Source organism: Miniopterus natalensis, chromosome 1 (assembly GCF_054644295.1).
Source record: "Miniopterus natalensis isolate mMinNat1 chromosome 1, mMinNat1.hap1, whole genome shotgun sequence".
Lineage (NCBI taxonomy): Eukaryota > Metazoa > Chordata > Mammalia > Chiroptera > Miniopteridae > Miniopterus > Miniopterus natalensis.
Genome location: NC_142081.1, coordinates 82,777,704 through 82,802,232, shown reverse-complemented (window position 1 = coordinate 82,802,232; position 24,529 = coordinate 82,777,704). Strand labels below are relative to the sequence as shown.

Here is a 24,529-nt window from a genome sequence, read left to right as displayed (position 1 = left end):
ATTCATGTCCCCGTGATTTCCTGCCTAGATGATTGAGAAGCCTCCTTAGAAATTGTCTTAAGTTCTCATTTTTTTTTTTTTTTTTAAAGAATAGTATATTGATTTTTAGAGAGAGGTAGGGAGAGAGGGGAAAGAGAGAGAAACACAGACGTGAGAGAGAAACATCAATTAGCTGCCTCCTGCATGCCCCCTACAAGGGATGGAGCCCGAAACCCAGGCATGTGGCCTTGACCGGGAATTGAACCAGCAACCTCCTGGGAGGACGCCCCAACCAACTGAGCCACACTGGCCAGGGCCTCATTCTTTTTGTTTTATTATTATTACTTTTTATTTCTCATCTGAGGATATTTTTTTCCCATTGATTTTTAGAGACAGTGAGTGGAAGGAGGGAGAGAGAGAGAGAGAGAGAGAGAGAGAGAGAACATTGATGTGAGAGAGGAGCATTGATTGGATGCCTCCTTCACACACCCCAACTGGGGCCAGGGATCAAACCTGCAACCCAGTTCTTGCCCTGACCAGAATTGAACCTGTGATCTCCTGGTGCACAGAACGATGCTCTAACCCACTGAGCCACACCAGCTGGACTGTGACATGTTTTAAAAAAAAGTTTATATAATAGTTTTACTCTCAGCTCCAAAGGTGGGTCATCTGAGAAGTTAATTTTGCTTATTCTTGAAGAAAATCTTCAAAGCCCAAATTCCACACCTTTCATCTCTTCCTCTTTTGTCCCAACTTTCCCATATGCGTCACTCATAGAGGGTTTTTTCTCAAAGGCATGTGGAGAGTCCTGAAAACAAAGTTTCTCTCTCTGCCCTCCCTCCCCTTGAGAGGTTTGTATAACTATTAGGCTTTTAGCTTTACTGACTCATGTCACCACTTCTCTGGCATGACAGTGTCTCTGTTTTCTTCCTTTGCATCAGGTCAGCAACAGCCCACTATCAGAGGAGGCTGTCCTGGGATTTGAGTATGGGATGAGCATTGAGAGCCCTAAGTTACTGTCCATCTGGGAGGCCCAGTTTGGTGATTTCTTCAATGGCGCCCAGATCATCTTTGACACTTTCATCTCTGGAGGTTAGTTTTGGCATATGGGTGTATAGTGGACACATGATGCCAGCCTCATGGGGACAAATGAATGAAAAGAGGCTGTAGCTGCTTATGAGACTCCTTGTACCACAGATCCTGGGGAGAGTTGGGGATTGCCCTGTCATCCACTGGGGCATGGCAACTATTAGAGTTAAGTAAGCTGCCCAAGGGCTGCATACCACTCAGCTACTGTGCAGGGAGCACCTTCCCATCTGCGGGGCAATGTGTTTGGCTGTATGGAGTAGGATGTGTACCTACCAGGTCCTAGCTAGTGTTACCTTCACATCCACTTTTGAGGTTTATTGATAAACCATGACCTGAATCACAAGCAGGCAATAGTGACACAGTGAGGATTTGTGATCACAGTGAATGTCAACTTGAAAATCCACTTCCCTCTATCAGGGACACTCAAGTATCTGAATGTTGGAAGTTGTGCATCTTGATTATTTTAAATAATCATTTATAAAAGCAGTAGCTGCTTACTGTAAAAATTCAAAGTACATAAAGTACTAGTGTGAATCTCCCCCAGATGTTCACCCCATTTTGGGGGCAACTACACTTGGATTATGAATGTGCACTATAGATCCTTCCTTTGGTTGTATTTCTCTGTAACTGTGTAGTTGTAAGAAACATGCCAACCAATGTCACCCCAATAAATGTAATTTAAAATAAAAACAATAAAAAAAAGAAACGTGCCATGAGGAGACTGGACTTTGACATGTCCAGAGACTGTTCCAGAGTGCCTGTGTCTTTAGGTGAGGATAGTGGCCTGTGTTGTCAGGGGTTCTATGAGGAAAAGTAGGGGCTGCCCAGTCTTGGTAAGAGTTGTACCTGAGTGGAGTCAGCATGGCCATGCTGTCCTGGGAGCCAGATCTTCACCGTTGAGTTTGTCTTCCACTTGCTAAAACCCAGGACGTGGCATTCTAGGGTCTCAACTGGTAAGATGGATATTCTTTCTTCCAAGTACGGTGTAACAATGCTAGACAGTACATGTGATGAAAAGGGTTCTAGGGGGTCAGGCAGCAAACTAATATCTGTTCCACTACCCAAGTCAGATAAGACCCTTTCATTCCTGCTTCATAGAGGTCTTCTTCTCTCCTGCTGCTTTTCCAGGAGAGGCCAAGTGGCTCCTCCAGAGTGGCATTGTGATTCTCCTACCCCACGGGTATGACGGAGCTGGACCCGACCACTCCTCTTGTCGCATAGAGCGTTTCTTGCAGGTATGTCCAATGCTTTTTGGATTCCCAGGAATGTTTGAACCAGAACTGCCTCCTGCAGGTACTTCATGTGTACCTTAAACTGTAAAACATTGTACTATTTGAATGAAACAGATATAATGCCCTGGAAGTGGCCAGCCTGGCAGCCTCGTCGCCTCCACTGAATACCGTAGGGGCTCCTTCTCTAGATTTTGCCTTTATTCCCCCCCCTCCCCCAGGGTTGCCTACACACACCCTCTCTCCAAATTGGAGGGGACTGGTAATAATTGTCAGGATTTTGTCACCATTTTTTTTTTTTTTTTAAACATATCTTTATTGATTTCAGAGAGAGGAAAGGAGGGGGAGAGAGATAGAAACATCAATGATGAGAGTCATTGATCGGCTGCCTAGCCTGCAACCCGGGCATGTGCCCTGACCAGGACTCGAACCCCGATCTCCTGGATCCTAGGTAGATGCTCAACCATTGAGCCATGCCCGGCCGGGCTTGTCACTTTCTTTTCTCTCCATTGTTTCTGGAGTGGGGTTAGGAGCCATGCCTCAGCTTTTTGTCCCACCAGGGTCTTCTGAGATTTAATTCCTTGCCCTCAACTTTTCAACCTTGTTAGCTGCTTTTGTTTTTGTTTTGTGTTTGAAACAAAAAACAAACCAAACTATAATTGTGTTTATTTCACTAGGAGAGTAAGATTCTGACAGTGCTTCCTTTTACCATCTTAACTCCACAGTAATCAGAATCTGTATTTGTTAAAAGGTCCCTTCCAGATGCTTCTTGAAATCAGCTGTGAGGCAGATTCAGGCAGATAGGGGAAGCTGTGAGATCTCTCCTCTGATTAATTCTTCATAGGCTGTAAATTTACTTTCTAGTATTTTCTGTAATGGAGGGAAATATATTTTCTCATCACGGAGAGCCCTGTGGTCCCTTTGGAGAGCCGATGTTGTTATGATTGTATGAAATGATCTAAACATTCTCCTTTCTTACATTTCTCTCCCAGATGTGTGACAGTGCAGAGGAGGGGGTGGATGGGGACACCGTGAACATGTTTGTGGTACACCCCACGACTCCTGCTCAGTATTTCCATTTGCTCAGGAGACAAATGGTCCGGAACTTCAGAAAACCCCTCATTGTTGCTTCTCCGAAGATGTTACTCAGGTTCCCTGTAAGTGGAAAATGGTTGGAAGCCTTTCTCCTCTTTTTCTGTTTTCTGTATCTAATCATAGTTCTAAATTACAGAAGCATCTTTTTAGTTTTAGTTGGCTTTGCTTCTCTCTCTCTCTCTCTCTCTCTCTCTCTCTCTCTCTCTCTCTCTCTCTCTCTCTCTCTCTCTCTCTCTCCAAGAATAACTAGAGCCCTAGCTCAGTGGTTAGAGCGTCAACCTACAGACTGAAGGGTCCCCGGTTTGATTCTAGCCAAGGGCACATACCTTGGTTGCAGACTCTATCCCCGGAGGCAACCAATCGATGTCTGTCTGTCTGTCTGTCTGTCTGTCTGTCTGTCTGTCTGTCTATCTATCTATCTATCTATCTATCTATCTATCATCTATCTATCTATCATCATCATCTATCTATCATCAACTCCCTTCTGCTCGCTCTCAAAAGCAATGGAAAAAATACCCTGGGGTGAGGATTTAAAAAAATAAAATAATAAAATAAAATAAATAAAATAAAATAATAAAATAACCAGCTTAAAAAAAAAAAAAAAAAAGAATAACTGGAAATATAGGTAGCTCTCAGTTTCATTGTAATGAAGGACAGGATTGTCGATATTATCACACTGGTATCCTGGTCTCAGAGGAAACAATTTTATAGAAAAAGTTTAAAAGCCCAAATGTTCTAAGCACTACTGTGTTGGTAGTAGCAATTTGGGAATTTAGAGTATTTTCATGAAAACAAGGGGTGTTATTCATTGAATTCTGTTTAGATTTTTTCCGTTAAGTGATTTATCACACATAGATTCCTGTTTTGATAAGCACAACATCATAACAGTATAACTTATTGTATACTGCTTTAAAAGTACACATTTTAAAAAAGTGTACATTTTCTCTTGGTTTACCTGAACTAAATGTTAAGAGCACAATATATTTTTAAATAACAAATATGCTAGTATTCAAGTGATACAAGGTAAATAAATACCAGTAAGCACTTATTTATCCTGTCTGCTATACTTTTTTCAGTTTTATACGAGAATCTTAATTAGGATGAACATTTTAAAAACTTGAATTTATTTGTATGCTACAGCTGAGGTAAAATAAGGCATTTATGATTTGGCTGTTCAGGACTGTCTTGTGCTTTGCACAAAGGTTTCAGAGTGCAGATTTGTAATTGAAGGGTGTTGAGGAAAGCTACGAGTGATATGCTTTCACTGGTTGCATTTTTAAGCAGTGCCTAAAAAGGGGGTAAGGAGATACTCTCCTGGTCAGCACTTCTGTGATCCTAAAGTGAACACCTCCTTAAATTTTGCACTCCAGGCACCTCACCTGTCTTATCCTAGTTCTGGCTCTGGGAATCAATATCAAATGTAATGATATTAAATATATAATATATGTATATTACCAAGTATTAAGTGAACTATTAGAAATTTTATTGAGAATATCTTTTGCTGTTTGAAACTGAGAATAAGAGTTCACATTCTGGCCCTAATATTTCACCCCTTGCCCCAAGTCTAAGATATAACTTATCCAATAAAAGAGGCCTTATTTGAGAGTCTTAAAAAATATCAACAGCTATCCTATAGACTTTCAAGTGAAAAACTACTCTTATTAAAGAGTCAAATATCATCATTAAACATATAAGTTCTTTTATTTATTTATTTATTTATTTATTTATTTATTTATTTATTTATTTATTCATTATTATTATTTTTAAATATATCTTTATTGATTTCCGAGAGAGGAAAGGAGAGGGAGAGAGAGAGATAGAAACATCAATGATGAGAGAGTCATTGATCGAGCCCACAACCCAGGCATGTGCCCTGACCAGGAATCAAACCCTGATCGCCTGGATCCTAGGTCGATGCTCAACGGCTGAGCCACGCCCAGCTGGGCTAAGTTCTTTTATTAATTGAAAATGAGTATGACCGTTACTGAATTCTGATTTCCTCCTGAAATTTTGCTTATTGGTACAAATGGTCTATCAGAATACAAGTCAACCCTTTCTTTTGACGATCTATTCAGAGATGACTTGCCACATGACAAACATGACTATAGGGAGTTTGTGTGTCACGTGGTACCTAAATCTCACTCCAATTTCCCACCCAGCTCTGAATACCAGCTCCTTTTGTTTCCTGCCCTAGGAAGTGAGGACTGACAAAGGGTTCTGGTTCAGAATGGAGAAAGATCACATTAATTAGTAGTAAGAATAGCTGAGTAGTTAATATTAATTTTTTAGGTTTTGTCACAATATCCCAGCATCAATGTGGCTCCCCACAGTGACTTAGTCAAAGTGCCATATGCCCATTTGGGACTAGACTGTAAGGAAACAGATAGATGATAACAAAACTGATCAAATCTCTAACCGTGGCTTCACTAGTTTTGTACTCTAAGTTCTTTGCAACAAGCATTTATTTAAATTGAGCTCATTAATAAAATTTCTTTTCATCACAGAAATATTCACTTATTGTTCCTGCTTGTTCTGACTGATAGGTTTCACTTACAAATTATAATAGAGAACTTAAAGAGAAAAATAGTTGCCCTAGCTTAGCTGTTTTGGTTCACAATATAAATTCTATAAAATGTTGTTTCTAATTCCAAAAAACTAAAGTGTACTTTTTATTAATATTAAAGTTGTATGATCAAATTGAAATTTTGATTCTTAAAATTTTATTGTGGCACCAGACAAAAGGGACTGCTATCTAACCTCAGGAAAATAATTTATTCTGAAGTATTCAGAACTGAATTGTTTTTGGAAAGCTATTGTATTTATTAGTACATATGTGTACTTATGGTCTTAGGCTAGAATTTTGATACTGTTACCTGGTAAAGATCCCTTATAAGTAAAAGCATTTGCAGCTCCTTTCCACTGTTTGACAGATTTGTGGCTTTTCCCCTCCTCTTTAGGCAGCTGTGTCAACTCTTCAAGAAATGGCACCAGGAACAACATTCAAACCGGTCATTGGTGATTCATCTGTGGATCCAAAAAAGTAATTTGATGTGTATTTCTGTTTTTATACTCAGCAGTAGAGTTTTAATTGGAGAACTAGCTCATGTTAAGGAACCCAGAGTGACCCAAATTTCCTCCCTCCTAATATAAGTCCTTTAGGTGAGTGGGGTAGGAATTAGAATATGCGTGGAAGAGTGAACTTTGGAGGTATATGTTGCTAAAGAAGGCTTGCCAGGGCATCTCATATGTCTGAGCCCACCTACAGAGCCCCAGTGTTTTATTAGTGAAGCATTTAAATCTATGTGGTCTCCCCTTTCTTCTGATACAATTCTTACTTTAAGGTATTTCTTCCCTACCCTACCGTCTCTTTTCTGCCCAACAGTGTTAAGAGTCTGGTGTTTTGCTGTGGCAAACACTTCTATGCCCTGCTGAAGCAAAGAGAATCTTTGGAGGCCAAGAAGCGTGAGTTTGCCATTATCCGAATAGAAGAACTCTGTCCATTCCCACTGGACTCATTACAACAAGAGATGAGCAAATACAAACATGTTAAAGGTAAAAGGTTCTTTGATTTTCAGATACCTGAAACCTATTGGAACTATGAAAAGAGGTTATGGGGGTAGTGAGAGTTATTAGAAAATTGGATCTCATGGAATCTGGAGATATGAAAATAATACTTCTAGAGTCAGTGTCTTCATGTCTTTTGTTGTGTTTCTTTCAGTGTTCCCTTCTCATCTAAAACATCTAATTTCTTGAGAGTTTGGAGGGAATTACTATCATTTATGATAAAGCAATTATAATTGTAAAAAACAAGCCTTTCAACAAATGGAGCTGGAATAATTGGATATCTTTATGCATCTTATACAGAAATTAAAACAAAATTGATTATAGATCCTGGACCGGCGTGGCTCAGCAGTTGAGCATTGACTTATGATCTAGGAGATCGTGGTTCGATTCCCAGTCAGGGCACATGCCTGGGTTTCGGGCTCGATCCCCAGTGGGGGGTGTGCAGGAGGCAGTCGATCAATGACTCTCTCATCAATGATGTTTCTACCTCCCTCTCTCCCTCTCCCTTCCTCTCTCTGAAATCAATAAAGACATATTTGAAAAAAAAATTGATTATAGACCTAAATGTAAATGTAAAACTACAAGACTTCTAGAAGAAAATGGAAGAAAATCTTTGTCACCTTGGGTTAGGCAAAAAGTTCTTAGATGTAATACCAAAAGCATGTTCCATAAAAGAAAAATTGGACTTTATCAAAATGAAAAACTTCTCTACTATGAAGGGCACTGCAAAGAAAATAAAAAGACAAGCCACAAACTGGGAGAAAATATTTACAGATAGATATCTGACAAAGGACAATCCAGAGTATTTAAAGAGCTCTTAAAACTCAATGGTAAGAAAATATATAATCCAATTTTTTAAAGAACTGAACAGGCACTTTACCAAAGAACCAGATGGCAAATAACTATATGAAAAGATGATCAACATAATTAGTGACAATGGTAATGCAAAATAAGTGAAAATGAGATATGGCCACATACCTATTCGAATGGCTAAAATGGAAACAAAACAGCAAATTGACAATATCAAGTGATGATGAGGAGCAACTGTAAGCCTCATTCTCTGCTGGTGGGAATGCAAACTGGTACCACCGCTCAGGAACTCAGTTGGTCAGTTTCTTACGCAGTTACACGTAGAGTCACCATAACACTTGCCAGACCTGCTCCTAGGTGTTTACCCAAGAGAGTGGAAAACATGTCCCAGAAAGATCTGTACATGAATGTTCATAGCAGCTTTATTCATTATTGCTTCAAACTGGAAAAACCAAAATGTCCTTCTACCGTGAGTGGATAAATAATCTGTGGTACATCCATACTCAAGGTCGTACTACTCAACAATAAAAGAGAGTGAACTATTGCTGTTGGCAAAATCACAAATGGATTTTGCTAATTCAAGGAAGCCAGACCCAAAAGGCTACATTTGTAGGATTCTACTTATTTGACATTCTGGAAAAGGCAAAGCTGTTGGGGTAGAGAAGAGATCAGTGGTTGCTAGAGGTTGGTGGTAGGAGGAGGAGTTGAGTAGAAAGGGACAAGATGAGGGAATTTTCTGGTTGATAGAATTGTTCTGTATCATCATTTTGCTGGTGGATGCATTACTGTGTATTTGTCAAAAAAGAAAAAGACAACACTATGCCATATACATATAGTGTGTTTCTGTTGTATATGTTTACTTGAGGTACTGAGATGGATTTTCTTCTTTTATAGATTTTATTTGGAGTCAGGAGGAGCCTCAGAACATGGGTCCATGGTGTTTTGTTTCTCCAAGGTTTGAAAAGCAACTGGCCTGCAAGGTACTGTCTCTCTCCCTCTCTTGTAGTATTTTTGTATCTTGTTTTTCCTATAGTGCCAACAGACCTTTTTATTATACCCTATTATCAATCCAATTCTTTTAAAGATAAACGAAAATATAAAGTCTAGTTTTAGGCTATTCTTTCAGAAGAAAATGCTGAGTGTTTATCAATCTATGTGTACATACTAGTATCATGTAAAAACAAAAAGTGACTATACTTAGAAAAGTAAAAGCCCTTACCTGTGGGCAACTTTCCCATTAGCCTACTCAGCATTCTTATCCTAAAGGCCAACATCCAAGCCATGGGGGATCTGGGTGCCCAGCAGGCTTGTTTTACAATATGGGAATAGAGACACCCAATGATGCTTGTTCCAGGCCCATCCATACATCTGGGGTCCCTCAAATGCCAAATTCTTCTTAATTATGCTGTAGGAAAGGAAAAACAATGAGAAGAGCAATTGTACTTCTGTTTAATCTTTCTATTCTGCTTTGATTAGAGCTCTGTCCGCTCCATTTGGTACTAGTTGGCTAGGCCTAAATAATTTTCACATGTAAATAGCTCTAATTTAGGAAACTCTATAGCTAAAACTAATAGTTACTGAAGAATAGAATAAATTCAAGGATTTATATTACCTTATCATGCCTGGAATTTAGTTGGTTTTAGTTGTGACAATCTATTTTATGTAAGTCATTTTACCAAAAAGGTGCTTTATGTTAAACAAGTTAAGAGAAATGCAGGCAGCTCCTTGGGTGAACTAAGCAGATTGGGTCACAACGTCATTTTATTTCTTTTCTGCTCCAATGATAGCTCCGCCTTGTGAGCCGACCCCCTTTGCCAGTACCTGCTGTAGGAATTGGCAGCGTTCACCTGCAGCAGCATGAAGATGTCCTCACCAAGACCTTTGCTTGATGATGTACTTTGAAGAAATACAACTTCCTGTTAAGAAAACTGCCAGAAAAAGAAAGGCCTGCTTCCTCTACTCTCTCCTTTTTCCATTAGGTAACATGAAATGCCTGTGTCCCTCTAAAATGTGATGAGGACAGTTTAATCTGGAATACATGGAATAGCCACGAGAATCAATATATAAATGTAACCACTTTTATCCTTAAAAATACAATCATGTTACAATTTGGTTAGATCTGAGTGAGTTATAGACCTAGGTCATAATCCAGAGTTTTCAGACTACACTCTTTCTCATTAACTGTATATGTCCAGGAAAGTTCTTTAGCCTGATTTTATAGCTACATATAGATTACCTCAATATTACCTCTCGATTTATTTGATGCATGTCACTTTCATTAATTTTCTCCTTCTTTATTCAAAGGCCAATATTTTCATTGTCATTTTTGGTGTTGTCCTTCAGCTGCTGTGAAAAACATTTTACCAAACACTGTAGCAGTACTATATTTTCCCTGATTTATGTTTTTCAAGATTGTTGTTTTACCCATTGTCCTTAAATATATTAAATACAAATCTCTGGGTATGATCTTTTAGCATAGTGTTATTAAGTGAAGGAGTTTTAGTTACAATGAAATTGATTTGTAGTCTGCCTTGCCATAATATCTTTCTTTCCTAAATTGTTCTTGCTGTGATATTTTCATATTTTCAATTGATTTTGGGTGTCTGATAAGGGGATTTCAGCCCCTGGTTAATCAATCTAGTCTCTAAAAGTCCCTATTGCAGTATGATGCTTATTTGTGGTGTTTAAGGTACACTTTAACTTTGACAGCAGGAACTTCCCAACATCAGGTACTTGGAGATTTCTAGGGATCACAAACCCTTATTCTGAAAGTAATTGGTCCTGAAAGCATAACTAAACAGCAGCAAACTGCAGCTTTACGTGGCTTTGTGCTGCAGAGACTCTACATTGACCATTCCTGTGCCATGATAGTTTTTCTCAGAAATTATGGCGGAAGTACTGGGGCACTGGAACACCCTCTTCACTTTTAATAGCAACTGGCAATGTTTTTCAGACTCAATATAAGTTGTTCTGGTCACAGCAGTAGATTTGTGATTCACATCTTAAATGTAAGCATTAGAGCATTGATTTAACATTTCTGTAGTGTCCAGATCCCTTTTATTCTTACACACCTTAATGCTTCCTTTCTGCATCAAGCCTTATAAATCATGTAATTTGGTGCTACTCATGTAAATCACTAAAATTACAAAGGTCTATTTAATGAGAATGGTTATCAGTATTGTGTATCGAACTACTGAAAAATAAAAGCAGTGTCATTTCCAGATCTCTTGGTTTCTTGAGTTAAAAAAATTTAAAGTGTAAGTCTAAGCCCTAGCCAGTTTTGCTCAGTGGTTAGAGCATTGATCCATGGACTGAAGAGTCCTGGGTTCGATTACAGCCAAGGGTAAGTATCTCAGTTGCAGGCTTGATCTCCCACCCTGGTCAGGGCATGTGGGAGGCAACCAATGGATGTGTCTCTCTCATATTGATGCTTTCTGCCTCTCTCTCTCTCCCCCCCATCCACTCTCTCTGAAAAGCAATGGATAAAATATCCTCGGGTGAAGATTAAGTAATAATAAATAAATAAATAAAGTGTAAGCCCAAAATGAGAGGGAAAACTAGATTTTTTTTTTTTTTTTTTAGTTTAGTGTAGATCTGTCCAAATTTCTAACTTTATACCTCACAAGCCTGTTTATGGTTTCTTGTTATGTCTTCTCCAACTTGAGCCATGAGCTGTGTACCTTATCCTTCTTACTCTCAATCACTATAGCACCATGGGTCAGCATTTTGAATTCCCTTGCAGGAAGAGACCATTCAAAAAATTCCAAATCAAATACTCCCATGATAAAATATGGGGTTAAAAATATAATATGGTAAAATAAAAATATTTTACTTTATTCCTTTACAAATTGATAATGTGATGTTTGTATCCCATTTGTATCTATCTATGCTAAATTTCATATTCAATGAAGGCTAGAGCTCAAATTGGGTACTCAGTGAATAGAAATGCTAACAACCATGAAAAAATTTTAACTTTGTTTAAAATGACACATTATTCTTTGTAAAATAAAATTTTATTCCTTATAAGAACCATTTGAGCCTGGCTGGAGTGGCTCAGTGGTTGAGCATCGACCTATGATCCAGGAGATCTCGGTTCGATTCCCGGTCAGGGCACATGCCTGGGTTGTGGGGTCCATCCCCAGTCAGGGGTGTGCAGGAGGCAGCTGATCAATGACTCTCATCATTGATGTTTCTATCTCTCTCTTCCTCTCTCTTCCTCTCCTTGAAATCAATAAAAACATATTTAAAAAAAGAAATTAGGGATTACATAGGAAGTCACAGATTTAAGAGTGAAGACATTCGGGTCTTGAAGTTCCGAAAGCTTTACCTACATTTCTCTTGGATGTACTAAGATATTTGGTTTTCATTTTTAGCTTCTCAATAGGGTTCAGGCTAAAACTATTGCACTTTTGAGGAATTTGGATAAAATGTTTAATTCTTCAATATTTATAACGAGCAACTCATAAATTACTCTATGGAAGTAATAATTCATTGTCATGCTTGTATTTAAATCTGAAAAAGTATACTCTAAAGCAGACTGTTATTTCCCCACTGCCAATTGCAAAATCAGTTAATTTTAAAAAAACTTTTAATAAAAGTATATTACTTTAGCGTTGTTTCTCTATGTTTTCTCTTACTCATATGGGGAACCATCCATAATTGAAAAAATAAGAAATGACCCTATTAGAGTAAATAGTATTTCCTCAATAAATAATTTATTGGATACCTATTGCATATATGGCATTGCTCTGGACATGAAAAACACATGGGAATAAAGATAAAATGGGTACCCCTCTGTCCTCAGTGGACTAATAATCTACTTGAGAAGACAAAACATTTTACTTGAAGAGAGAGAAATGTTTTTGTTGAAAGGGTGATATTCCTATAGTTGTAGATTAGGTGGCATATATGGTTATACAAGAAAAGCCATGAGTAGCTTGTGATAGTAGAGGACTGAAAAATGTTGGAAGGGTAATTAATAAAAGTTATCTAGAGTGCCAAAGCTTATTCCCAGGCTCTTACTTGAAACATGGAACTGTCCCAGAAATATGCAGTAAAGAGAGGTGCAGGCTACTCTTTTCCTTCTGTCATTTAGATTTTCAGTTTAGTGCATCTTTATTAAAAGGATGTTATACTCATGAAATTTGTGTGAAAACTATATTTAAGTCAACCATTCACGGGTTACTGTAGATAATACAAAAAATTAAGTAAGACCCTCCCTGCCAACTAAAAGTTTATGGTGTAGTCGGGAGATTAGACAAGTATGAAAATGACTAATAGACAGTAGAAAGAGGTAAAAATGAAGTCATAGGACGTGAGACGATGACTGTGGCAGGTTTCATTTTCCAAAAGTGGCCAGAGCAGTATTTTGTGTCTCATATGCTCAGAACCTTGCCACACCCCCACCTAGAGTTGAAGCCTATTTCCCTTCCCTCTTGAAACTGAGCAGGCCTTTGTGCCTGCCTGTATAAGTATAATGCACTGAAAGTGATGCTGTGTCACTTTCAAGGACATGACTTGGCAGCCAGCTGCCATGTTGTGAGGAACCTCAGGCCACCTGGAGAAGGCCCATGGAGATGTTGGAACTGACAGCGTCACCTGAAGTCTTAGCTGACAGCACCAAATGCCAAACTAGCAAGTGAGAGAGCCCTCTTATAAGCCAAGTATTCAGCCTCGGTGCTGTCCCAGATGACCTCAAGTGGAGCAAAGACTCATGCAAGCCATATATGTGTGTGTGTTCAAAGATAAAGCTGGACATTAATTAAAGTGGTCAGGAAAGATTTTAATCAGTAATATACTATTGCAGCAGGGAAAACAGTCCAGCATAAACTAAACTCAACTTTGATTTGTAGAGGCAACTGGGCAGTTTAGAAGGAGAATGAGGGAACAGGGAGGAGGTGAGTGGGGGCTCACAGACTTGGAGGAGTTAAAAATTACAAAAAGCAGGAAGGAGGGTTTGGCCCACATTAAACACATCTGGGTTTGTTAACTGGAACTGATGGAAGTTAGGTTCCTACCCTCTGACTAATGCTGGGAGACAGAGACCCTATCTTCAGATGTTGCCTGGAACTAAAGGTAAATTCTTCGGCAAACTTGAGCTTTCTCAGGAAGATATTTTAAGGGTGGGTGGGGTGATCCTTGGGATGGAGCTGTTAGAAAATGTTAGTGTCTGTTCAAGTCTTTATAGGCTAACTTAAGGCCTAGTGGAGAAAGGACTCAGAGGAGCCTGGCTAGAGTTTGCTCAAGGAGAGAATCTAACACACACACACACACACACACACACACACACACAAGTATTTTGTTTCCTTCTTGTACATAGACCTAAGCATTAGAACAGATCATTGGATTTGGTGATTATAAGGCAGAATAGTAAGAAGCTAGGGCGATTCCTTGACAAGTGGAATAAGGGAAACTGAGACAAAATAGACAAGGCCAAACAATTTGAGCAATTTACAGCCAGCTAATAAATCACACGGTTTTATCTTCCGTAACCAAGGACACTTAGGAGCAAATGGTTTACACATTCCACATTGTCCTGGAGCAGACCGGCCTCAGTCCCCATCCTTCTTCAATAATGTTCTTTAAAAATAAAACTAATCACAAAACAACCCTGGCCCCTTTGCACACATTTTTTTTTTTTTTTAATTCTCATCTGAGGATATTTTTTCCATTGCCTTTCAGAGAGAGTAGAAGTGAGGGGGAGGGAGAGAGAGAGAGAGAGAGAGAGAGAGAAACATTGATGTGAGAGAGACACATTGATTGGTTGCCTCCTGCACAGTGCTCTGACCAGGCCAGGGATGGAGCCTGGGACCCTTCAGTCTGAGGGCTAATGCTCTAACCACTGAGCCAAACCGGCTAGGGCATTTTACACACAGTTTGATAGATTAACATACTGAAAGACACATCTATCTGAAAAGCTATTCTGTTAAGACCCTCCTCTAGGATTCTACCAGCCAAAGGAAGATAAAGGATCTAGACAAAGGATCCTGCACAAGCTCTTCCTCCTAGGAGCAAGCTCACGCTTTTTCCTTCCCCAACTTCTTCCCCCACAGACATTCATCACCTAAACTCCAAGGAACCCCAGGAGACTTGCAACCAGGGTAGCAGCAGTAGACAGCTGCAGCTCCACCTGGGCTAACCCCCTGAACTTGTCTCCAAGGCCCCCTTTTCCCTGATTTTCTCTCTCCTGTTGCCCTTCATTTCACTGTCCCCAGCTTTAATAAACATACTTTCAAAAGCACCTGGACTCTTTTTTGTAAATTCTTTCCTACATGAAGTCAAGAACCCCCACACTACCAACTGGCGCTAGGCAGACCCACCCTGGGCCCAGGCCCTCTCTGGTAACAATTATAGGTCATTAGTGACCTTTGAAATAGCTTGTTTCAGCGGATGTTAGAGAAGTTACACTGCAGGGGCTTAAAATCTGAGTGAGGAAAATACAGGAGGGCCTTTTATGTGTTAACCTTTGCTTAATGTTGCACTAGTAGGATGTGGTTATTATCCTTATTTTACCCATGTAGCTCAGAAAGGCTAGTTGGCCAAAGCTATTAAGAAGTAGGGAAGGGCCCCGCGGGGCGCGGCTCAGCAGTTAGGTCAGCGTGGACCAGGGATCCGGGAGGTTTGATTCCAGGTCGGGCACATGCCTGGGCTGCGGGCTGGATCCCCGGGGGGGGCCTGTGGATGACCCTCTCATCACTGACGTTTCTCTCTCTCCCTTCCTCTCTCTGAAGTCAATAAAGATAGATTAAAAAAGAAAAAAATAAGTAGAGAAGGGATTAAAATAGGGTTGGCTAATTTCTAAACTTTGTGTACTTTGTTTTTTACCATACTGTCGAAGAAGGGATAAAAGGAGACTAGTCCCGGGGACAAAATCCTGATCCCCTGCATCTTGGAGAAGCTGAAGGCACTGAAGTAGCAGAGTGGGATTTCATGAGCTATTAATTATAAAGTGTCATAAATTTTTAAACACTTCCAAGAGGTTACGAGAAGATGGAAGCAAATTAAAAAGGCTGTTTGGGTCTCGCTGGCCCTCCGGGTAGGCTCAGGTCCGGCCCGCACGTGGGAACCCTGGGCCGGCCTCGGTCCTCATGCGCCCCGCGCGGCGCCCGGGGTCCCCCAGGACTGCCAAGGAAACCACCGCTGCCGGACGCTGAGCTCGGGCACGAGCTCAGAAGGGAGAGGCCCGAGCAGCCACGAGCTCGCAGACGCCCCACAGTCCCAGGCGGCCGGAGCGCCGGCGGCGGCCAGGGCCACGCGGAGGACACGGGCCGCGCCAGCTGCCCCAGACCGGCCCCGTTAGGGGGCGGGGCTACGCGAGCGGGCGCGCGGGCCACGTGATCCGCCGCGGAGCCTGCGCGCAGCCGGCCAGATCGCGTCGGGAGCGGGCGCTGCTGCTGGAGCCGAGACCCGAGCGGAGAGCGCGCCGAGGCCGCTGTGCCCGGGTGGGCCGCCCCAGCCGCCGCCATGGGCAGTGAGTAGTGGCGGCGCGGCCGGGCTCGCCAGGCGGCGCCTGGAGCGGGGTTCGCGCCGAGGGCTCGGGCCCGCGGGCCTGCGGGCGGTGGGGCTGACGCCGGCTCGGGTCGTCCAGCCCGCGGGCTGCTGCGTAGAGGTGGGCGGGAGGCCTCAGCAGAAGCTCCTCCAACCTTGGCGAGGCCTTGCCCTGGCCGCCTGCGGGGACCCGGGCCCGCAGGGCCGGTATTTGCGCTCCATGGGTGGCGAAGCGCAGGGAGGCCCCTGGTTTTGGGGGCGTGGAGTTAGAGAACTGGGCAAAACCTGGACCACTTTGAATTTTTCAGGAGATAAAAGGTCATATTTTTATTGCCAAATCACCCTTTCTTGGCATGTTATGATGAGTAAAGCTTCCAGACTTGTTTAATTTTAGAAAAGTGATGCATGTCATGTATTTTAGGGGAGGAAACGAATATGTTTAGGTAGCATAGAGTTTTCCTTAAAATTTTTATTTCAGTCATTCTGAGGCGTTTACTGAAAACTCACTGTGTGTAAGGTTGTTTGAGCCTTAAGGACAAGGCCTTGTGTTATGGGGGTCTTCTGAGGCCCTCCCCCAGACACTCAGCACCACACATATTACATAGCTGTTCAGATGGTTGTAGGATGAATGGGTTACTGCACACCCAAGCTGTGCACCCATTGGCCAACTAGTGGACTTTTGGGGGAAGCTAGAAAGGAAGTAGAGGAGACTCTGGCATTTAATTTACAGTATAATGGGTAAAATTTTGCAACACAAGAGTAGACATGTAGCAGACAAAAGCATTGCTTAAACATAAATCCTACAGCACAGGTGATCATGAAATGACAGAACATCTGGGAGGGTGGCTTGGATTGATATGCGATGGGAAAGGGATAAAGGGATAAAGGGATTCTAGGAAGTTTCCTGATGTGGTTGCTATTTGTTTTGTATCAGAGATAACACTTTCATAATTCAAATTTACTTTCCAAATAGTTCAAAATGGTATGGGTTACAAACATCCACCCATGAGAATTTCAGAACTCTATCAGATAAATCAGTGAGTGCCATCATTTTGAGGTTCTATAAAAAAGATAGACTTTGACTAACTGCTGAAGTATAATTGTCAGTTTTAAAACAATTTCATGATACTACTACAGAATCATGGGGAAGATGATCATAACTAATAGCTAGTTGCGGCCTCTTGTGTTTCTGCATATTGCAGACGCTGGCCAAGACTGAAGACTGAGAGATTATTATCTTCACCCTCCAGTTCTTTGGAAGGGTTTGACTTCAGTCATAGCAGAAGATGCTGTCTCTCCTTAAAGAACCTTGGTTTATCTTTTATATATTATAAGAGTAGCCTGGGAAAGCAGTTATGTTTGATGAAATGTAATTGTCATTCTCAGGGCTGTTTATTGTGTATAAGCAAGTACTTTCAGATCATTATGTGGGAAGGCATTCAAGCAATGAATAGTGACTTAATGAAATGAAGTAAAAGTTATATATAAAAGCGATTCCATGATCTTACTCACTGCAGCATCTTTCAGTTTAAATTAAGTAACTTATGTGGTTTATGTTCTTTATGTATAAAAGGATTGGATAACGCATGAGGAAGCAAAATCATGATTAAAAGGATACTTGTATTACTTGTCTTTTACTGACTGAGCCCTTAAACTTTTTGGATTTTGTTTCTAGAATTATTTCTCTTTTCTATATTTGAAATGGAGAGCATTATGATTAATTTTGGGAGTGGAGAATGGGATGAATTGACATTAAAAGTTAGAGAACATTTGCATTTGATTCTGTAAAAAGATACATCTCTTTTTTAAAAACTGTGATAGGCACATTTATTCTTTTTTTCCCCCCACAGTCAAATTTTTAGAAGTTATCAAACCTTTCTGTGCGGTTCTACCAGAAATTCAGAAACCTGAAAGGAAAGTAAGTATAATATTTAGTAATATAGAGGCTTCCTAATGGATTTATTCTGCTAAACTAGCAAGATTGATTTATTTTCCCCCAACCCTATTGTGGTTGTACTTGGAAAAATATTACCTTCTTCCAAGAGGCATGAAGTGAATAAAACTAGTATAGACCTGTTTAGATAGCTTGTCTCATGGTTTCAAAAATAACTGTTCTTGAAGTTCTAACATTTCCAAAACAAGTGTTTTTTTGGCCTGTGTGTTAGGTAAGATATAATGTTTCCCTGTCTGTAGTGATCTTTATAATTCCTGTAGTATGGGGTGTGCACTGTGCTTGCTAATGAATGGCCCTACCTGCTGGTCTTTTCGAAGAGTACAGCTGTTTTACATAAATTGCAACTGTGCAAGTATACACCTTCCATTTTTTGATTCATTCAGTGCAAAGAAGAATCACAGGAATGCATTCAAGAAGATATTGTGACTGCATCAAATTGTTCTTCCATCATTGTGCACTTCTGGAGATAGGGTATTTAAATTCCAGAAATATTGTTAATCCCAAACTGGCCAGTTCCCAGACATTCCTCTTCTACTGTAATTTTGATTTCTCATGAAACTAACAGACATACAGACATAAAAAGAGATAGATAAAACTTTTGTTAAACTTACTCTTTTATTTAGAAGTATATTCCTTTTGTATTGCTTTGAGGTTATAAAAATAGATGTTCATATACTATTACACGCAGGCCTAGCTTTGCATAGCACTCCGTTAACTGAAATGCGTGCATATTGGATGGTGTCTTGCTTTGCATCCTTTTCGGTTTTAGTTAACAGTATAGTGCGATGAGGACCACCTGTATTTAAATTATATTCTTGCAAAAGTAAAGAAAGTTATATTTGAGAAAAAAAGTTATGTTTGAGAAGTTCAGGTGTTTGGTTTAGCTGCTGCTAATCAAGGGTGAGAGTATTTTAAGAGTTAAAAATAGCTTGTCATGTTGGGGAATGTTGGCTATGCTTTAATAGGGGTTTTTGCTTTATATTTCCTTTTTCTTGGCTTTGATCGACTGTTTTTTATATTTTGTTGTAAGATCCAGTTTAGAGAGAAGGTACTATGGACTGCTATAACTCTCTTCATTTTCTTAGTATGTTGTCAGGTATGTAACCAAAAAATTAAATAAATGTCTGTACTCTTGTTCTAAGGTTTTGGTTGGTTAGAATTTGAGAAACTTATTTTAGTTAAAAAATATACTGAATTATTTTGAGCATTATTATTATTTTTAACAAGTCGATAGTGAATATGGTTATCTTGTCCTACTCTGTATTTCTTTTGTTTTACTAGTGGGTTTGAACATTTTCTCCTTTTTTTTCTCTTAGTTTTCAGTGAATAATCTTTACCCATTGTTCCTTTGAGATTTTTTTCTTATTGATTTATGACAGGGTTTTTTTTCTCCTTTAAATATATCTTTATTGATTTCAGAGAGAGGAAAGGAGAGGGAGAGAGAGAGATAGAAACATCAATGATGAGAGAGTCATTGATCGGCTGCCTCCTGCACGCCCCCAACTGGGGATCGAGCCCTCAACCCGGGCATGTGCCCTGATGGGGAATTGAACCCTGATCGCCTGGATCCTAGGTCAATGCTCAGCCGCTGAGCCACGCCCGCCTGGGCTATGATAGGTTTTAAATATGAGTGTTAAACCTTTTACATATGTATGGACATTTATATTCTTTCCATTTTGTTTGCCTCTTACCATATTGTAGATAGCATGTATTAATTTAAAAATTCTAAAACACCAAATTCTAGAACCCCAGGGATATACTGTGTTTATAAATTAATAAAATTCAGTGATGCTTTAAGAAATTTTTCTTTAGAGATTAAGTTTATAAAATGTGACTTCTCCATGTCACAGGGTTATTGCGAGGATTAAAGTAGATAATTTAGGGGAAAGCTTTTTGAGGATTTTGGAAAGCTATTGAAATACATAGAAATTTTTTGTTTTGTTTTGTTAATCCTCACTCGAGGATTTTTTTCCATTGATTTTTACAGAGAGTGAAAGGGAGGGAAGGAGACAGAAAGAGAGAGAAAGAGAAAGAGATGTGGAAGAGATACGTTGATTGGTTGCCTCCCGCACATGCCCCCATTGGGGGCTGGGGATTGAACCTGCAACCCAGGTATGTGCCTTGACCAGGAATCAAACCTGAGACCCTTCTGTACATACATGGGTGTATGCTCCAACCACTGAACCACACTGGCTATGGCAGAGTACATTTTAAAAAATTATATTAAGCAGTAAAACCGATTAGGCCTGTAATTTGGAGAAAAGCCAAATATATTTTTTGAAGTGAGACAATTTGATCATTATTTTATTGTACTCAGTTTATTTATTTAAAAAAAATATCTTTATTGATTTCAGAAAGGAAAAGAGAGGGGGAGAGAGAGATAGATACATCAATGATGAGAGAGTCATTGATCGGCTGCCTCCTGCACGTCCCTGACTGGGGATCCAGCCCACAACTTGGGCATGTGCCCTTACCGGGAATCGAACCCCGATCGCCTGGATCCTAGATCGATACTCAACCGCTGAGCCACGCCTGGCCGGGCTGTAGTCAGTTTAAAATTGTTTTGGGTGGTTAGGGAGAGAGAACTTTTAAAAAATACTGAGAGTGCAAGGAAAAACATAATCATTCATATCCCTAGCATGTACTTTGAACATCTCAGAAATCCCCCTTCCCTCCCTTTAAAAAAAATCGGATTTATGAAGGTATAATTTATGTATGGTAAAATACACCCATTTTTTCAAGTGTACATTTTGAAAAGTTTTGACAAACATACACCCACATACTTACTACCTCAGTGGATATAGAACATGTCTATCACTCCAGAAAGTTCCCTGTAACCTGTCTCAAAAAGCCTTACCTCGCCCAGTTGGGCATGGTTCATCAGTTGAGCATCAACCTAGGATCCAGGAGATCGAGATTGGATTCCCAGTCAGGGCGCATGCCCGGGTTGTGGGCTGGATCCCCAGTCGGGGGCGTGCAGGAGGCAGCCGGTCAATAACTCTCTCATCATTGATGTTTCTGTCTCTCTCTCTTTCCCTCTCCCTTCCTCTCTCTGAAATCCATAAAGATATATTTGAAAAAAAAAAAAAAGCCTTACCTAACCTCCAGTCTTAGACAACCATTGGTCTGTTTTCTTTTCCTGTGATTTGATTAATCTTTTCTAGAGTTTGATATAAATGGTATCACACAGTATTAGTCCTTAGAACCTGACTTCATCATCAGCTTTTTGCGATTCATTCATGTTGTTGGTATAGCAATGATTTATCCCTTTTTATTTGTTAGTGGTATTCTACTGTATGTCTATATCACAATTTGTTCATCTAGTCACTTGGGTTGTTTCCAGATTTTAACTATAGCAAATAAGTTGCTGTAAACATTCATGAACGACACCTTTTGTGCACATGTTTACATTTCTCTTGGGTAAATACCTAGGCGTAAAATTGCTGGGTTGTTTGGTAAATATATGTTCAGCTTTGTAAGAAACTTGTCAAACTTTGTCAAACTCTTTTCCAAGTGGTCGCCCCATTTTTATATTACCACCAATCAGGTATAGGAGTTCCAGTTGCTCTGCATCCTTGTCTACTCTTGCTATTGTTACACATTTTAATTTAGCCCTTCCAATGGGTATGGTTTTAATTTATATTGCCCTGATAAATGATATTGAAATTGTATTTTGCATTTCCCTGGTAAGTGATATTGAGGAACTTTCTTGTGTATTTATTGGGCACTCTTTTTGTCTTTTGTAAAGTGTCTTTTCAAATCTCTTGCCCACTTGAAAAAATTGGATTATTGTCCCATTATTGAATTATGTGCATTTTTAATATTGTCTGTATACAAGTCCTTTGTCAGATACACACACACACACACACACACACACACAGAGTGAATATTTTTCTTAGTCTATGGCTTGCCTTTTCATTTTCTTAATATATTTTGAAGAGTAGAAGTTTATAATTTTGATGAGATTATCTTTTTCTTTGACGGCTCATGGTTTTTGTTTCCTATCTAAGAAGTTTTTCAACAGCCCAAGTGCCCATCAGTAGAGGAGTGGATAAAGAAGCTGTGGGACATTCACGCCATGGAATACTATGCAGCTGTAAAAAAGAAGGATCTTTTATCCTTTGGCACAGCATGGAGGGAACTAGAAAGTATTATGCTAACTGAAATAAGCCAGTCAGAGAAAGACAAGTACCACATGATCACACTTATATGTGGAATGTAATAAACAAAATAAATTGATGAACAAAATGGATCCAGAGACATAGAGGCATGGAACAGACTGAGGGATCTCAGAGGGAAGGTGGGGAGGGGGGAGTGGGTGGGGAGAGATTAATCAAAGAACTTATATGTTTATAAGCATAACCCACGGACACAGACACTGGTCTGGGGAAGGCCTGGGGGTGGGATGGATGCCAGGTAGAGGGAATCAATGGGGGTAAAAAGGGGACATCTGTAGTATTTTCAACAATAAAGATAAAGAAACTTAAAAAAAAGAAAAAAATTTTTGCCTATTCTAAGGTCATGAAAGTTTTTCCCCTGTATTCAAAATATCTTATAGCTTGTATGTTTTGGTCTGTGATCTATTTCAAGTTAATTTTTGTGTATGGCATGAGGTAAGGTTGGAGTTCACTTTTTTCCTGTATGGATAGCCAGTTGTTGAAAAGGCTATCCTTTCTCCAATGAACTACCTTGGCATCTTTTTTTTTAAATATGTCTTCATTTGATTTCAGAGAGAGGAAGGGAGAGGGAGAAAGAGAGATAGAAACATTAATGTTGAGTCATTGATTGGCTGCCTCCTGCACACCCTCCACTGGGGATCAAGCCCACAACCTGGACATATGCCCTGACCGGGAATTGAATCTCTATCTCCTGGATCATAGGTTGATGCTCAACTGCTGAGCCATGCCAGCCTGGCTACCTTGGCATTTTTTTTTTTTTTTTTCAGGAGCATGTTTATTGTGTTTGAGATGATACATCAGGTGCTCTCTGACCTTGGTATCTTTGTTGAAAATCAATTAACCATATATGGATGGATCTATTTCTGCACCCTTTGTTCTATACCATTGACTATGCCCATTGTTACTGTAAACCAGACCTTTTTATTTACTGCTGCTTTATACTAAGTCCTGTAATCAGGTCATAATGGTCCTCCAACTTTGTTCTTCTTTTTCAGAATTCTAGGTTCTTCATATTTCCATATCAATTTTAGAATCAGTTTATCAATTTCTATAAGAAAGACTGCTGGGATTATGATTTGTATTGCATTGAATTTACAGATGAGTTTTGAGAGAATTACCATCCTTACAGTAGTGAATCTTCTGATCCAGTGTTCAGCAAACATTTTTCTGTAAAGAACTAGACAGTAAATATATATATATATGTATATATATATTTAAATATATATCTTTATTGATTTCAGTGAGAGAAAGGGGGGGAGGGAGAGAGAGACAGAAACATCAGTAATGAGAGAGTTGTCATTGATCGGCTGCCTCCTGCGTGCCCCTTCTTGGGATTGAGCCCGTAACCTGGACATGTGCCCTGACCGGGAATTGAACCGTGATCTCCTGGATCCTAGGTTGATACTCAACCGCTGAGCCATGCCTGGCCAGGCAGTAAATATTTTAAGTATGACAATTTTCATGACTGTTTCATGCAGTAAGTTTATGCATTTTATGTTACTTTATTTTTCTTTCCATAGTATGTTTACATAGTTGCTAAGCTGTATCTTTCTGACTTTCTCCTACTTAGACAGTTCTGCTCAGTGTGGGTGATTTCTTGATTCTCTTTTTCCTGATCCTCAAACAGCTTTATTTTCTGCTTCCAGCCACAATTTAAGAGTTTGGTGTCTCCTGTTCTACTCTGTTTTGTTTTACTCCAGGGAATGGTGGAAAGTGTAATAAGCTGGGGTAAGTGCAGTAAATGCTGCCTGGCTCTGCCCTCTCTCTCCTTAGATTTTTGTTTAGTGTTTTGTGAGGATTCTCCCTGTGTGAGAGAGCAGGGCTCTGTTCCATTCCGAACTTCAGACCATTGCCCAATTTCCGATTAAGTGTATGCCCGTTGTCATCAGCCCTATCAGAGATCCCCATGGCCCCCTCTCTCATCATTTCTTTTCAGCTGCTGTTTCTACTTCCCTCCTAGTTAAAGGAGGCAAAAAGATATCTGTAGTCTGCTCTTTTCCAGGCTGGATTTGAAATGTAGTGGGAATTCTGAGGATTCTGTTGCCTTCCCTTTGTGATGGTTGGAGGAGCTTTGTGCTGAGTCTCTCTGCTCCTCCGTTGTCTGCTGTTTTCTTCCCCTGTGACCACCATTGTTTCAAGTTTAT

At 40.0% G+C, this 24,529-nt stretch overlaps 2 protein-coding genes across 2 annotated transcripts in view; both read left to right on the top strand.

Annotated features, from left to right (window-relative positions):
• DHTKD1 (dehydrogenase E1 and transketolase domain containing 1) overlaps positions 1-11,511 on the top strand; it is a 40,584-nt gene extending 29,073 nt beyond the window's left edge. The window contains exons 11-17 of the mRNA XM_087823650.1: positions 921-1,071; positions 2,197-2,303; positions 3,290-3,454; positions 6,350-6,432; positions 6,775-6,944; positions 8,661-8,746; positions 9,554-11,511. Of these exons, the coding sequence (XP_087679776.1) occupies positions 921-1,071; positions 2,197-2,303; positions 3,290-3,454; positions 6,350-6,432; positions 6,775-6,944; positions 8,661-8,746; positions 9,554-9,655 (864 nt within the window). The 3' untranslated portion in view covers positions 9,656-11,511. The remainder of the gene's footprint in view (positions 1-920; positions 1,072-2,196; positions 2,304-3,289; positions 3,455-6,349; positions 6,433-6,774; positions 6,945-8,660; positions 8,747-9,553) is intronic.
• A 4,655-nt stretch (positions 11,512-16,166) lies between these two features.
• SEC61A2 (SEC61 translocon subunit alpha 2) overlaps positions 16,167-24,529 on the top strand; it is a 28,087-nt gene continuing 19,724 nt past the window's right edge. Inside the window, exons 1-3 of the mRNA XM_087823643.1 lie at positions 16,167-16,236; positions 18,104-18,171; positions 19,238-19,303. Coding sequence (XP_087679769.1) covers positions 16,230-16,236; positions 18,104-18,171; positions 19,238-19,303 — 141 coding nt within the window. The 5' untranslated portion in view covers positions 16,167-16,229. The remainder of the gene's footprint in view (positions 16,237-18,103; positions 18,172-19,237; positions 19,304-24,529) is intronic.